The sequence below is a fragment of the Schistocerca piceifrons genome, chromosome 10 (assembly GCF_021461385.2).
Source record: "Schistocerca piceifrons isolate TAMUIC-IGC-003096 chromosome 10, iqSchPice1.1, whole genome shotgun sequence".
In the NCBI taxonomy this organism is placed as follows: Eukaryota; Metazoa; Arthropoda; class Insecta; order Orthoptera; family Acrididae; genus Schistocerca; species Schistocerca piceifrons.
In genome coordinates this window covers 8225759-8241531 of record NC_060147.1, presented here as the reverse complement: position 1 = coordinate 8241531, position 15773 = coordinate 8225759, and the positions used below count along the sequence as shown (strand labels likewise).

At 39.8% G+C, this 15773-nt stretch overlaps 1 protein-coding gene across 2 annotated transcripts in view; it reads left to right on the top strand.

Annotated features, from left to right (window-relative positions):
- The window catches only part of LOC124719103 (splicing factor 3A subunit 1), an 86764-nt gene that overhangs the window by 49203 nt on the left and 21788 nt on the right, over positions 1-15773 (top strand). For both annotated transcript variants that reach the window (XM_047244796.1, XM_047244795.1), the window contains exons 9-11: positions 1349-1531; positions 2455-2579; positions 8265-8763. In XM_047244796.1, coding sequence (XP_047100752.1) covers positions 1349-1531; positions 2455-2579; positions 8265-8763 — 807 coding nt within the window. The remainder of the gene's footprint in view (positions 1-1348; positions 1532-2454; positions 2580-8264; positions 8764-15773) is intronic.

The window sequence follows — 15773 nt, the reverse complement described above, 5'->3', positions numbered from 1 at the left end:
CAGCTCTGTTGCACAGGTGAAAAATCACCTCAAAGAAGTATAATGAGGGGATAGTCTGGAGTTGCGCAAAAAATTGTGCCATATCTAATGATGGCTTCAAAATAGCTGCAGTATGCTGCTTTCCTGGTGTCCATTTGAGTATCACTGCATAAAATTTCCATTGCAAGTGCAAGGCTGTTTAATTTGTTTGCTAGATACTCTGTGTGTGTTCCAGTTCAATTTTCTATCTAAGTTTATTCCTAGGAATTTGAGTTAAGTTCTTCCATATTCTGCCTATTGTAAGTAATACAAATTTCTGCAGTTTGTGACAGTTTGGTTTTAAAACTCATCTTATAGGTTTTTGAAATGTTCATCATCCAGGTCAGCCCCCCCCCCCCCACTCTCCTCCTCTCCCCCCCCCCCTCTCTCTCTCTCTCTCTCTCTCTCTCTCTCTCTCTCTCTCTCTTTGTCTACACACAAGGTCAGATACCTCCCCTCCCTACCTCCACCCCCCCCCCCCCACACACACACACTCCCCCTCCTCCTTCTGCCTCCCTCTCCTCCATTTAGACTGAAGTTGTTACCAAGTTGCTTAATGTATTCATGACACTCTGCAGTATATTGTCAGTATTTTCATTTTCAATTAGGGCAGATGTAACCCCTACAAATGAGGTTAGGAAGAGTATTTCTATCGAAAGGGAAGTCATTTATATAGTATAGGAACAAAATTGGCCCAAGGATTGAACCTCGAGGAACACCTTGTGACAGTTTTCCGCTGTAACAAGTAATCTACTACATTTGATGTGATTATTACCCTTTGTTTCCTCTCCACGAGATATGATTCAAACCATTTCAAGGCAATATCCCTTATTCCATACCTGTTGAGCTTGAAAAGCAGCAGAGCATGGTTTGCAGTCTAATGCTTTTGCAAGACTGCAGAATATCCCTGCAACTTGATTTTCCTATCTAATGGTGAAGTAATTTTTTTGATAAACTCATTTGTGGCTTCGTATTGCAAGTGGAACATCATTTATGTCCAAGCTTCTTTCCTATAATTATTACCATTTTTGTCACAAAACTTGAATTCCTTCAATTTATTTACTTCAGTGTGTGCTATACAATTGATATATTCTAGAAGTTACTCAGAAGTTTCGTGTGTCCCATCTCTCATTACCGAGACCGGTGACTGGTTTGTATATTGCCACCGAATGTGTAATGGAGTGTATTAGGTAATTAGGTATCAGAAAAATGGCATTCCTCCCATCTGTGCTACTCTGTCTCCATTATTTTTAGTATTACAAGAACAGCTTCACATTATCGATACCTGGGAGTGCAGTATTTAGTAATGTATGTATGTTTTCTGTTTCAGCTGTGAAGGCCACGCGCCCACCTGCTCCGGACGAAGTCCTTATTTCTCCCATCACCGGTGAGAAGATCCCGGCCAGCAAAGTGCAGGAGCACATGCGCATCGGGCTCCTGGACCCCCGCTGGGTGGAGCAGCGTGACCGCCAGATACAGGACAAGCTCAACCAGGAGACTGTCTATGCACCAGGTCAGCCCTGCCCCCCCCCCCCCCCCCACCTGTGTGTGTGTGTGTGTGTTTTCCTCCCCACCCAACCAATCTCCCTCCCCTACCTCTCTGATTCCCAGTCTGTATTACTGACACTCACCTGGTTCCAACTCCTTGTTGCCTGTCTAGTGACTGCCGGGGGTAACAAAATTTTAATTTTCAGTATTTCATAAAATTATTGACCACATTAAAAAAATTAAAATGCTGTCAGAATTTCCTTTCTTATTGGCATAATCTTATGTTAAAAGTTTAACTCTGTAAGACCAATATTACCATTAGACTCTGTCTATTTATCTCGCAGCACCATAAGTCTACACACCACATCTGTTATTCGGGATGCGCAGTGAACTTTACCCATAATTTGTAATTCTGATGATACTTATTCTCACTAGTACACACTGACAGAAGGATGAAAGGAAAAAACTTTTATCTTGTACTGCATTTTCGTTGTTCGTAGAATCAAACTGTGACGTTTTAATAGATTACTTCTTTACTATTAACTCCATTCGCAACAGATTTTACAGACAATATCCACATATTCCTCTAAGTGTGTCTGCAAAATCGTACCATTGCTGTACACACAGTTGGGGAGGTAACGTATAAACATCGAGAGGCGTGAAAAACTAGATTTTGCTTAAAATGGAGTGCATATTACCTAACTACATTCATTTGGTGATTAGTAACGAGAGCACTTAATGATTTCTGACAAACTTTAAACTTATTTTCAAATCTTTCCTAAACTTTATCTCATATGTGTGCTCAACATCAAATATTTAACCTGTTAACTCATCTGTAAATGAGTCAGAATTGTGAAGCTGTTTTATAAGCAAGAGTTCAGTTCTTTAAAGAATTGTGGTTGCCCATTTTTTCTCTAACGTTATTTAAAACACTCTGCCGTCCGACAGGTTCTGCAATTGAGGCGAGCTTGAAGCAGCTAGCCGAGCGGCGAACTGATATATTTGGTGTGGGTGATGAAGAAACTGCCATAGGAAAGAAGATTGGTGAAGAAGACAAGAAGAAGGAAGAAAAGGTACGTACTTTATCAGTGGTGAAAAGCCGAGGTTTGTTGTTTTGTTTTTATCTGGTGATCATCTTTTAGTTTCCAATTCAAAAACAACCTCCAAACAAGTTGAATGTGCTGCAACATTCAAATTAATTCCTCTTGAAACTTGTCATTTCATTCAGTGAACATTATGGTTTCAGTTTTCATTTAGTCTTCAGAAAGATATTTATTTAACGAGAATGGTCGTGTAAAAGAGAGCTCTCTTATATCTACATGTACATGCTCATGTTTGTTCACGTTTAAATTGCGTACAGATTGCAGGAAGAATGACTCAGTAAATGCTTCTAAGAAGCAATTAATCTAATTTTCTCTACCCAGTTCTGACTGAAGCAGTACAATTGGTCAAAAGTTGAAAGCTCCATTCTGTTTTTGTTTACAATGTTATTTACACCTGGATTGGTGTGTTTTGTTTTAGGTCCTTCATAGTCTCACCACCTCCTCGGTTTGAGGCGATTGTTTGTGTATTGCTGTCATTTCAGAATACCTCAGTCTCTCCATCTCTGCAACTCTTCCCAGGTCACGAGGACACACGAATAAGTAATAATTTATCATCAAACAGTAACTTCGTCATTTGTGTCAATAATGACTGTATTTCCTCACTAGATTAATGTACAGATTTTGGATTCAAGTTCTTTAACCGAGCATTAACTCGCATTTTGTTTGTTCAAAGTGGTCTGTGTCTGTAAACGTATTACACTACAGAGAAATCAGATTTGAGGAAGGGAACAGAAGTTACTAGGCAGATGTAAACCGACAAATAAATGCAGACCAAATGTAACAAAAGACCAGCATTCAGAATGCTTCCTCCATCCCAAAACTGAGTAAATAATTGACGGAAATAGACTGGTCGAGTATCGAAAGAAGTATGTGACAGAGGATCGTGTGTCGAGGGAAATAGGATGCGGTAGACAAGTGTGAGAGGGAGTTATACCCTGAAACCTGAGAGGCTAAGATGGACACAGAGAGCAGTTCACAAGTTTAAGGAATGAGGGGGGAGGACACTCGAGCTACAATAAAAAATTGGGCAGAAATGAGCTGTGATGAAAGCAGCTCAGATATTTGAGAGCACAAGGTAAGGAAAGAAAGATAAAATACAGGGTGGTTATAATTAAACTTCCGTTACTCGAACCAGTGTAGGCGCAAATTGTTTGTCTTACGGGTACACAACTTTATATGAATGATGTTCAGACTGTGCATTGCAAGTCTGTATTGTTAAAAGTGTTAGTGTAACTATGTGAGCATAGGGTTGAATCACGAGTGTCAGTGTGCGTCACAGTTGCAGGCAGTCGACGCGGGTCTCGACATGGTGCTGCTATTCGTGAGTATTGGCACATTCTCTTTCTGCAAGATCACAATTTGGAAGTTCGAATTGACTGGCAGTTTGGGAGCTGCTCCTGGGAGAGGTTGACTGCCAATTGTGCCACGAATTGTTGAGGAAGTTACGGTTGCCACGACTGAGAAAACTGGATGCAATGTGCGATCTTTGACCAGTGCACGAGCTGTGCCGTGACTGCTGAATACTCACTCTGTGACTGACTGTTCAAAATGTGCTGCAAACAATAGTGAAATGGTATCTGTGCAAACTTCTTTTCTGTCGTGGATGCAGATGGTAATTTAGTACTTTAACACTATTAACAAATGTTACCTACTTCTGTGGACATCAAAATTGTTTCTTTCGATGGCTTATTCATTATTTTTCTTCCGCACGCCCTTACAGACATTTGCACAAAGTTACATTATCGTAAGACGACTCGTTTGCCGCGGGTCCCTCTTGAGCAGTGATAGCTTAATAATAACAACTGTGCATATAGGAGTATACCGTCGAAAATAATACACAACTGTATGCACAAATCTATTTTCCTGGACTTACAGGAATATGGACTCGAAAATACCTACAGCTCTTTTTGTATATTGTATATCGTCAATTTGGGAGTTACATACAGTAATGAAGCGTCAGTAAGAGCTGCAAATAAAAAATTTTTTGGGGTAGGATATATCCCCCATTCGGATCTCCGGGCGGGGACTACTCAAGAGGATGTCGTTATCAGGAGAAAGAAAACTGGCATTCTACAGATCGGAGCGTGGAATGTCAGATCCCTTAATCGGGCAGGTCGGTTAGAAAATTTAAAAAGGGAAATGGATAGGTTAAAGTTAGATATAGTGGGAATTAGTGAAGTTCGGTGGTAGGAGGAACAAGACTTTTGGTCAGGTGATTACAGGGTTATAAATACAAAATCAAATAGGGGTAATGCAGGAGTAGGTTTAATAATGAATAAAAAAATAGGAGTGCGGGTTAGTTACTACAAACAGCATAGTGAACGCATTATTGTGGCCAAGATAGACACAAAGCCCATGCGTACTACAGTAGTACAAGTTTATATGCCAACTAGCTCTGCAGATGATGAAGAAATTGATGAAATATATGACGAGATAAAAGAAATTATTCAGGTAGTGAAGGGAGACGAAAATTTAATAGTCATGGGTGACTGGAATTCGTCAGTAGGAAAAGGGAGAGAAGGAAACATAGTAGGTGAATATGGATTGGGGGGAAGAAATGAAAGAGGAAGCCGCCTTGTAGAATTTTGCACAGAGCATAACTTAATCATAGCTAACACTTGGTTCAAGAATCATAAAAGAAGGTTGTATACCTGGAAGAATCCTGGAGATACTAATAGGTATCAGATAGATTATATAATGGTAAGACAGAGATTTAGGAACCAGGTTTTAAATTGTAACACATTTCCAGGGGCAGATGTGGATTCTGACCACAATGTATTGGTTATGAACTGCAGATTGAAACTGAAGAAACTGCAAAAAGGTGGGAATTTAAGGAGATGGGACCTGGATAAACTGAAAGAACCAGAGGTTGTAGAGAGTTTCAGGGAGAGCATAAGGGAACAATTGACAGGAATGGGGGAAAGAAATACAGTAGAAGAAGAATGGGTAGCTCTGAGGGATGAAGTAGTGAAGGCAGCAGAGGATCAAGTAGGTAAAAAGACGAGGGCTAATAGAAATCCTTGGGTAACAGAAGAAATATTGAATTTAATTGATGAAAGGAGAAAATATAAAAATGCAGTAAATGAAGCAGGCAAAATGGAATACAAACGTCTCAAAAATGAGATCGACAGAAAGTGCAAAATGGCTAATCAGGGATGGCTAGAGGACAAATGTAAGGATGTAGAGGCTTATCTCACTAGGGGTAAGATAGATACTGCCTACAGGAAAATTAGAGAGACCTTAGGGGAGAAGAGAACCACTTGTATGAATATCAAGAGCTCAGATGGCAACCCAGTTCTAAGCAAAGAAGGGAAGGCAGAAAGATGGAAGGAGTATATAGAGGGTTTATACAAGGGCGATGTACTTGAGGACAATATTATGGAAACGGAAGAGGATGTAGATGAAGATGAAATGGGAGATAAGATACTGCGTGAAGAGTTTGACAGAGCACTGAAAGACCTGAGTCGAAACAAGGCACCCGGAGTAGACAATATTCCATTGGAACTACTGACGGCCGTGGGAGAGCCAGTCCTGACAAAACTGTACCATCTGGTGAGCAAGATGTATGAGACAGGCGAAATACCCACAGACTTCAAGAAGAATATAATAATTCCAATACCAAAGAAAGCAGGTGTTGACAGATGTGAAAATTACCGAACTATCAGTTTAATAAGTCACAGCTGCAAAATACTAACGCGAATTCTTTATAGACGAATGGAAAAACTGGTAGAAGCGGACCTTGGGGAAGATCAGTTTGGATTCCGTAGAAATGTTGGAACACGTGAGGCAATACTAACCTTACGACTTATCTTAGAAGAAAGATTAAGAAAAGGCAAACCTACGTTTCTAGCATTTGTAGACTTAGAGAAAGCTTTTGACAACTTTAACTGGAATACTCTCTTTCAAATTCTGAAGGTGGCAGGGGTAAAATACAGGGAGCGAAAGTCTATTTACAATTTGTACAGAAACCAGATGGCAGTTATAAGAGTCGAGGGGCATGAAAGGGAAGCAGTGGTTGGGAAAGGAATGAGACAGGGTTGCAGCCTCTCCCCGATGTTATTCAATCTGTATATTGAGCAAGCAGTAAAGGAAACAAAAGAAAAATTCGGAGTAGGTATTAAAATTCATGGAGAAGAAGTAAAAACTTTGAGGTTCGCCGATGACATTGTAATTCTGTCAGAGACAGCAAAGGACTTGGAAGAGCAGTTGAACGGAATGGACAGTGTCTTGAAAGGAGGATATAAGATGAACATCAACAAAAGCAAAACGAGGATAATGGAATGTAGTCAAATTAAATCGGGTGATGCTGAGAGGATTAGATTAGGAAATGAGGCACTTAAAGTAGTAAAGGAGTTTTGCTATTTGGGGAGCAAAATAACTGATGATGGTCGAAGCAGAGAGGATATGAAATGTAGACTGGCAATGGCAAGGAAATCGTTTCTGAAGAAGAGAAATTTGCTAACATCAAGTATAGATTTAAGTGTCAGGAAGTCGTTTCTGAAAGTATTTGTATGGAGTGTAGCCATGTATGGAAGTGAAACATGGACGATAAATAGTTTGGACAAGAAGAGAATAGAAGCTTTCGAAATGTGGTGCTACAGAAGAATGCTGAAGATAAGGTGGGTAGATCACGTAACTAATGAGGAAGTATTGAATAGGATTGGGGAGAAGAGAAGTTTGTGGCACAACTTGACTAGAAGAAGGGATCGGTTGGTAGGACATGTTTTGAGGCATCAAGGGATCACAAATTTAGCATTGGAGGGCAGTGTGGAGGGTAAAAATCGTAGAGGGAGACCAAGAGATGAATACACTAAGCAGATTCAGAAGGATGTAGGTTGCAGTAGGTACTGGGAGATGAAGAAGCTTGCACAGGATAGAGTAGCATGGAGAGCTGCATCAAACCAGTCTCAGGACTGAAGACCACAACAACAAGAACAACAACAGGATATATTCTCGGCTTCAGAACTAAAATGCCGGCAGCGGGGCGTGAGCACTCACAAATAAAATGCGTAGGTGACACTGTAGAATAATGGTGTCTCAGATGTTACCAAAATTAATTTTATAATTTTTTTAACAACTTTCTCACTGGAAGTTCCTACAACGTCCAACAGAACGCAAGTCCATCAGTGGCAACATTTTCCCTTGCACAGGCAAAACAGTTTCACGCCCCTTAAAGTATTTTATTTTTTATCTCAGCATAGCTTTGTGTTTTCACGGTAAAGTACGTATCACGTGCATCTATTAATCGTCAGAGTGTTCACAATTTTGTTCAGTCCAAATATGTCAGTGGTTCTGTTTTTTCAATGAGCTGAAGTAAAAAGTTACTTTTCTTCAAAATTTCTTGTAAAATTAGTTTTTCTTTGTTGTAGTAGCAGCAAGAATTTTCTTTTGGAAGCTACTCTGTCATGTTCGAAACTATAAATAGAGATATCTAATATATTTTTTGGAAATTTTGCTGACATTTGAAATTATCACTAACCGTGAGACGACACCTGACTGTGAAGTGAGACACCCGGAGGATCCGAGATGCGAGCATTCGGAGACGTGCCCCGCGCGGTCCGAGAGTCGGGCACGCCGCACAGACCGCGATCTGTCGCCGAATTTCTAGCGGCGTAAACGTACCGGCTAATCGGACGTCGACCGTTTCTCCGACAGGTCACCTGGGACGGTCACACGTCCAGTGTGGAGGCCGCGACGAGAGCCGCTCGAGCTAATATCACGCTGGAGGAGCAGATCCACCAGATTCACAAAGTGAAGGGCCTGCTGCCGGACGAGGAGAAGGAGAAGATAGGACCGAAGCCCGTGGCGGCCGGCCGCGGCGGCAGTACGCAGCAGCAGGTGCAGCAGCAACAACAGCAACAGCAGCAGCAGCAACAGCCGCCTGCTCCCCCGGGTCCGCCTCCGGGGATGCGCTCCGGTCCGCAGAATCCCCCCATCCCCGGTGTGCCGATGGGCAAACAACCTCCGGTCACGACGTCCGCACCTCCGCCGCCGAAGCCGCCGCCTCCGGTTCCCCCCGTGCAGCCTCCGCCTCCACCTCCGAGGCCGGCTGTGCCGCCCGTCCCGCCGATGGCACCGGTCCCCCCGCCGCCCGGACTGCTGGCGCCGCAGCCGGGCATGATGATGGTGCCCATGAGCCGGCCGCCGATCATGGGTGAGTAGTGGCCTGTGGCAATTTAGACTACCGTATTTACTCGAATCTGAGCCACACTTTTTTTTCCGGTTTTTGTAATCCAAAATACCGCCTGCGGCTTAGAATCGAGTGCAAAGGAAGCGGAATTTCTGAAAAATGTTGGTAGGTGCCGCAACAGCTAACTTCTGCTGTCGAATATATGTAGCGCTACACAGGCATGCTTTGCAGGCACAAAGATAAATACTGACACCAAAACCTCTTGAGTCAGTAAATAAAAAGGTGGAAGACAGGCTTTTTTCTCCGACCCGAGTTTCGACCACTGCATTTTCGTACATTATCCGTCGAAGTAAATACAAATTCCGGATTGTTCATCTTCGAATGTAGCAGCATTTCAGTGTACTACGAAAATCTGACTGGCAAGACTGTTTGGGATGTTTGTCAATATGACCAACTCTACGTTCTGAATTTTTTCCTACCTGTGAGAAGAGATGGTTGCTAATAGGAACTTTTATGAATTGTGAATCACATGCAGTATTCTCTTCACTATAAGAATAATACAAATATAAACATTTTGCAATGCATTGTTTCGTGTTTGCTGCTATCTCATTTAAATCCTGTCTGCCTCTTAACCTACGAAACTAGTGTGAGACAACAGCAAATGCTGAAAAATATACATATCGTGTCATGTTTATGTTCGTATTATTCTTATGCCTAAAGCGATACAATCAGAAATGAAGCACGGCAATCGACTAGATTTTTAAATCTAAGATGTCTCTTAATTTCTGTACAGAATGTAATGTACAAAAGAGGCATCTGCAAAGATTTTCAAACTGAGAAAAATTTTAGCTAAACTCTCGTTCAGAACATCTATTGTACGCAGTCTATTATTTGGTTCTTGTTGATTATTATCAAAGAAAGCAGCAGTGTAAGTAACAACAAATAGCAGTCTCTTGCCATTGTTTCGCTAATGAGAGAATTCCTCTCTTTTTTTATTGTAAGCTGTGGTAGCACGCATAAAAAGCAAGCCATGCCGCGAGCGGCGATAGGTCGTAAACACTCATTATCAGAATGCGACAAACAATGCATGACACAGTACAATAATGAATTTTCAGCTTAGAGTGACATAAACACCTATAACAAAGAGAACGGCACCTATCAGATCAAAGAAAAATAAGCAACCGATTCAAACCAGACGAAGCACATGAAAAAGGAAGGGTATCTGTATAAATACGAATGGAGTGCCTGACGCATAGCAATGGCTACCTGGTAAAGCTTAACTGCTAAGCTGACGACTTGAACCAAACTACTGTAGCTGTATCGTCATTCATTCGACATAAATTGTGTCTCATATTACAATGGACCAATTTTGTTTCGATTTGGAGGTGCGGCCTAAAACTTCTCTCTCCCCTCGAATTTTGAGTCTCAAATTTCAGGTGTGGCTTAGATTCTGGAAAATTTTTTTCCCTTGATTTCGAGTTTCATTTTTTAGGTGTGGCTTAGATTCGAGTGCTGCTTAGATTCGAGTAAATATGGTATTCCTATGTTATTATTATTATTATTGAATATTTGAACGATGAGCAACTGTGCTGTCATTCCACAGCTTCTGTCAGATGCCAAGCAGTTATGTGACAATAAAAAAAGTTATAATTGTCTGAGATGTACTTTTGACCAAAAGCGTTCAGGAAAGGTGCAGAACGTATGCAGTTCTTCGTTAGGCAGTACATCTTGGGGATTCATTTGTAAAACCGCTCGATGTCATCATCGTAGTTTCTTTTGAAATGAGTCAGCTGTGGGAATAATGTGTTATTTTGAGGAGGTGATAGTTAACAGTTGTAATGAGTCGTTGAGAAATTATCATGAAGGTATATATTATAGTATGTGAATATTTCCTTCCGTATCGCAAAAGAAAGATGAAACTGTCTTCTCTCATGACCTACAATATCCTTTACTGAAACAGTGCTCTGCTATCGCAGTTCTATCTTGCTAGCCCAGATGCGGACCTCACACTGTGTCCGTCTGGGCGGTATATCTCATTCCACACTCTTAAGGAACCTTGTTTACACCTCATTTCGTGAGGCAGAGAATGTCTTTGACAGGCCCTAACAAATTACCGTTTTGCTGGGGGACGAAAGACACGTCTGCTGTGATGTATGTGGCGGACTCCTCTGACCGTCCGAGTGATACCACCAAAGTACAGCAAGAAAGCTGCCGTAATTTGCTGCTTCAGTATCTTTATTGTGTCCTTCGACTGGAGTAGTCGTCTTCAGAATGTACGACGAATTTGGCTTTCGGAATGGCCGTTCTTTTGGAAAACTGTCCTAAAGTACTGTAGTTCACCTGATGAGCTGTCAGTATTGTACATGGCGTGTGATCTGTGGATGCACAGTACAACTCCTGTCGTGCAGGAAGGTGACAACTTTTAGCCTACAAATATAACTCGTTGTGAGAAGACTTGTGATGCACGCGTTCAGAATCGAAATGCCTGGGAAGGCTAGTGCGCCACCTGACTCTACCTCTTTCGTAAATTGAATATTTGAATGAAGTGAATTTAGGTTTTGAAGAAAGTAATTTGTTAAATGTATCAGCAGCAAAAGCTGAAGAGAGTAATATCTTACTTTAAAAACAAAGTCTTGTAGTACAGTTTGCCTAGCGTAGTTTGAGAATTATAACTATGCTGAACTTGTAACATTTTAGCACAGTGTGTTTGGCACTCGAAGTATATCACCTTCATCATCATTGTAAATTCATGTGTGAAACCCTATCTGTAATTGAGAAGATAAAACATCTGCTATACTTTCTGAATGAAAGTAATATTGTGATAGTCAAATGAAACCGTAATGTGAAGGTTGTTAAGGGCATAATTAGAGGTCTTCAGTAGCACAAATGTTAATTGCATACAATATAGATCAGCTAAGCGAGAGGCTGAATACGTGAAGTCCTTCACTCAGATCTAAAAATCTGTACCAAATCGATGTAGTCAGTGCTGAAATGTTTCCAGAAATTGCGGCAACCGGTGACTTGTTGCACTAATTTCTGATAATCTTTATTCGTCACAGTTGCAGTGTTCCCTATCCGTAATGGATAAAAGTTTTACAATGCATGTGTTTTTGGTGAGGGACCGCCTTTAGTAAAACACAATTTTGTTTTTTAACCCAAACATGTTTCACTGCAGTTGCAGCATCTTCAGTGGGCTGTTATTTTATGGCTGTTAAAGGTAAAGAATGTTCTTTACTGCTTGTATACATGTAACTATTAGTTTTTAAATCGTAATTACAGATATTTGAAAAAAAACACACAAAATTATGAATTCATACCTTTTTACCACATGGTGTGGTTTTTCTGATGTATTGTGTTCTACAGTGACTGTTTTGTTCCACAGTTTGTCATCTGCAACCGCTTTAACCTTACAGTAGATTAATTGCTTAAGCCAAATTTATGATTTGAAAATTGTTATTTCTATGCCTGAAATTAATTAATTCTCTCTCTCTCTCTCTCTCTCTCTCTCTCTCTCTCTCTCTCTCTGTGTGTGTGTGTGTGTGTGTGTGTGTGTGTGTGTGTGTGTGTGTGTGTGTGTGTGAGAGAGAGAGAGAGAGAGAGAGAGAGAGAGAGAGAGAGAGAGAGAGAGAAGGTTTGAGGATTTTTCTTCTTTCGATTTCGGCCATCTTTGGACCACGTTCAACAATTCACTTGCCCGGCTTTTTGATCTTTTTTTCTCTCTTCCCAATATTTCCTCATCATTTTCGAGTGGTTCCTCCTCCGCTCTTCCGACCATTTCCTGTTATTATTCTTTAGTTTCGTTTCTTCTGGAAAACACTTAATTTCGTTCACTATTTGTCTAAACTTTTCCCTGTCCCTGATTGACTCACGGGTGACATTAAAATAGGCCAAATCCTTTTTCACCATCTGTATCCATTTATTGTTGGTTTTTTCGTTCCTGTTACTATGTTCAAACACTTTTCTTGTTAGTCTGTTTCCATCCATCCTCGACAGGTGACCATAAAACGTTAGTCTGCGTTTACGCATTGCCTCACTCACTTTCTCAATAGTTTTGTATATTTCCTTATTACTCTTTAGCTTGTACTCTTCTCCAATCTTTCTCGGTCCTAATATTTTTCTCAAAATTTTCCTTTCTTTCTTTTCCATGTTTTCTATTTCCCCCTTTTTGTTAAGAGTTAGGCACTCCGATGCATACAGGCATTCTGGTCTAATGACAGTTTTATAATGTCTTAATTTAGCTTGAATCGAAATGTTTTTTTTGTTATATATGTCTTTGGTTTTTTGAAAAGCAAATTCCATTTTCCTTGCTCTCGCCTGGTTTGCACTCTTGTCTAAACCATTCACTTGAATTATTTCACCTAAATACTTAAATTTTTCTGCTCTCTTAATATTGCCGTATTTGGTAATAAGATTTTTCTTGTTATTTCTATGATTAGACATATACACGGTTTTTTCAAATGAAATCTGCAGTCCAGCTCTGGCCGAAACTTCTTGTAGTTTCTCCAGGTAGTTCTGAGCTATTTCTTCGTTTTCTGTAATTATTGCCAGATCGTCTGCAAAAGCTAAACAGTCCACTTCTATTTTTTCTTTTTTTGTTCCAATTCTGATGTCATTCTTGGTGCCTTTGAGTTCTTCTTTCCATATTCTCAATATCTTTTCCAGTACGCAGTTGAAGAGGATTGGGGATAAACCATCACCTTGTCTAACACCTGTTTTAATTTCGAACTTCCTTGAAATTTCACCCATAAATTTAACTTTGGCCTTACTGTTTGTTAGCGTCTGTTTGATAATTTGAATTGTTTTCGTATCGACCCCAAATTCTTCCAATACTTTCAGTAATGTTTCTCTATCTACCGAGTCGTATGCTTTTTTGAAATCTACAAATACTATTGCAAATCTCTGGCCTCTTGAGATTCTGTAACGAATTAGTGTTTTCAGGTTAAATATTTGTTCAACACAGGATCTACCTTGTCTAAAACCTGCTTGATATTCACCTATTTTTTTATCCAGAACTGGCTCCACGATTTGAAGTAATTTCCTTGACAAAATTTTGTATCCTACTGGTAGTAGCGAGATCCCTCTATAATTATTAACATTCATCTTATCCCCCTTTTTGTGTAGTGGGTGTATCAGGGCACACTGCCAGTCTTCAGGAATTCTTTCTTCGTCCCAGATCTTCTTAAACATATGTTCCAAAACTTGTGGGAGGTTGGTATCCATTATTTTTAGGATTTCTGGTACTATGGAGTCTTCACCTGGGGCTTTATTGTTTTTTAGACTGTGTATTATGTGTTTTATTTCTTCAGCGTCTGGAGGTTTTGACTCGGTATTAGTATTTCGGTGGTTTTCAAAACTCATTTTATCTTTGGGTGGTTCACAATTTAGTAGATTCTCGAAATATTTTGCTAATATTTCACAATTAGTCTTGTTTGTCAAACCTAGCTTGTTCTCTTCATCTTTAAAACATAAATTTGGGGATTGGTATTTGGTTAGCTGTTTTCTAAAAGTTTTGTAGAAATCTCTAGAATTATTTCTTTTAAAGTCTTCCTCAATCTGTTCTAGGTTATCCTGAAATTGTCTTCTTTTTTTATTACTGAAAAGCTTAGCTGTTTCTCTTCTCTGGATTTTAAAATTGTCAAGATCTTGAGGATCTTTTGTGGAGTTCCATTTCTGCCACAATTTCTGTCTCTTCTCCAGGTTCTCATCACATTCATTGTCCCACCATGGATGTCTTCTTACTCTTTTCACGAGACAATTTTCTTTTGCTATTTCAACTATTTCGTTTTTGATCTCCTCCCATCCCGCTTCCTTATTTATTGTGGATATGCCATCGCTATCTTTGTGCAATGCTCTTTGAAACCGTTGTTTAATTTCTTCATTTTTTAACGTTTCTGTGTTATATTTTGGAATTTTGTAAAAGGTTTTCTTCTCTTTTCGAAATGGGAGTGGTCTGAATTTAATCGTAGTCAAATAGTGGTCTGAATCAACATCAAGGCTTTTCAGCACTTTAGTGTTTTGAATTTCTTCTTGACAATGAAGTGAGATAGCCACATGGTCAATTTGGAATTCTCCGAGAAGTGGATTTGGTGATCTCCATGTTTTAGTTTTTCGGCTCAGCTTTTTGAAATGTGTTGTCATTATTTTCAAGTTGAAATGCCTACATACCTCTATAAGCCTTTCTCCATTTTTTGAAGTTCTTTTGTGACCTGGGAAGAGGCCTACTGTTCCATGGTATTTTTTCTCCCTTCCTATTTGTGCGTTAAAATCGCCTTTTTCATTATTATTATTACAACAAGTACATTTTTGTTTGTGTGTGTGTGTGTGGGGGGGGGGGGGGGGGTGGGAGTTCTATAGGTTGGTCTTGTCTAATAATTCTTTGAGGGCAGAGAACAGAGTTGCAGAGAGCTGTGTATTCATTTATCACTTGTTTTCCTTCCACTATGGCTTTTTGTATCTGATAATTTTCTTCAATTATTAGTTTTTGTTGAGGGTTGTTGCTGCATTTGAGAATTTTCAAATCAGTATTGATGTTTGCTTGGTTATGTTTCTTGTGTGTAAGGTGTTCAGCAAATGTGGAATGACAACTGTTACATTTTAATGCTCTTCTGTGTTCTGTGTGTCTGCTTTCTGCTTGTCTGCTCTACATAATTTGGTTGTCCTTATTTTTCTCTGGGTTGAGTTGTCTGTCCTGAAGCTCGTCATACCAAACACAAAAGTTGAAATTGAGTGGCTGAAGCAAGAAATTAGGTACCTGTGTTAAACTATTCAAAATTCACCTGGAACTAGGAAATCACATTAAAATCTCTGAAATGAAATCATGGATACAGTCCAACAAAACACAAAAACACAAATAAAATCAAAATGGAATAAACAACGAAAAACTAAACACTCTTTTAAAACAAAACAAAGTTTTTGGACATAAAAATAGAAAGCAAGCAAACCACAGTGTCTACAAACGCCTGGTCAAACTTACTGACATACAACTAACCAAGAAATAAAGTTTCTAGAAAAAGGCCCAAAATACAGTGTCAACA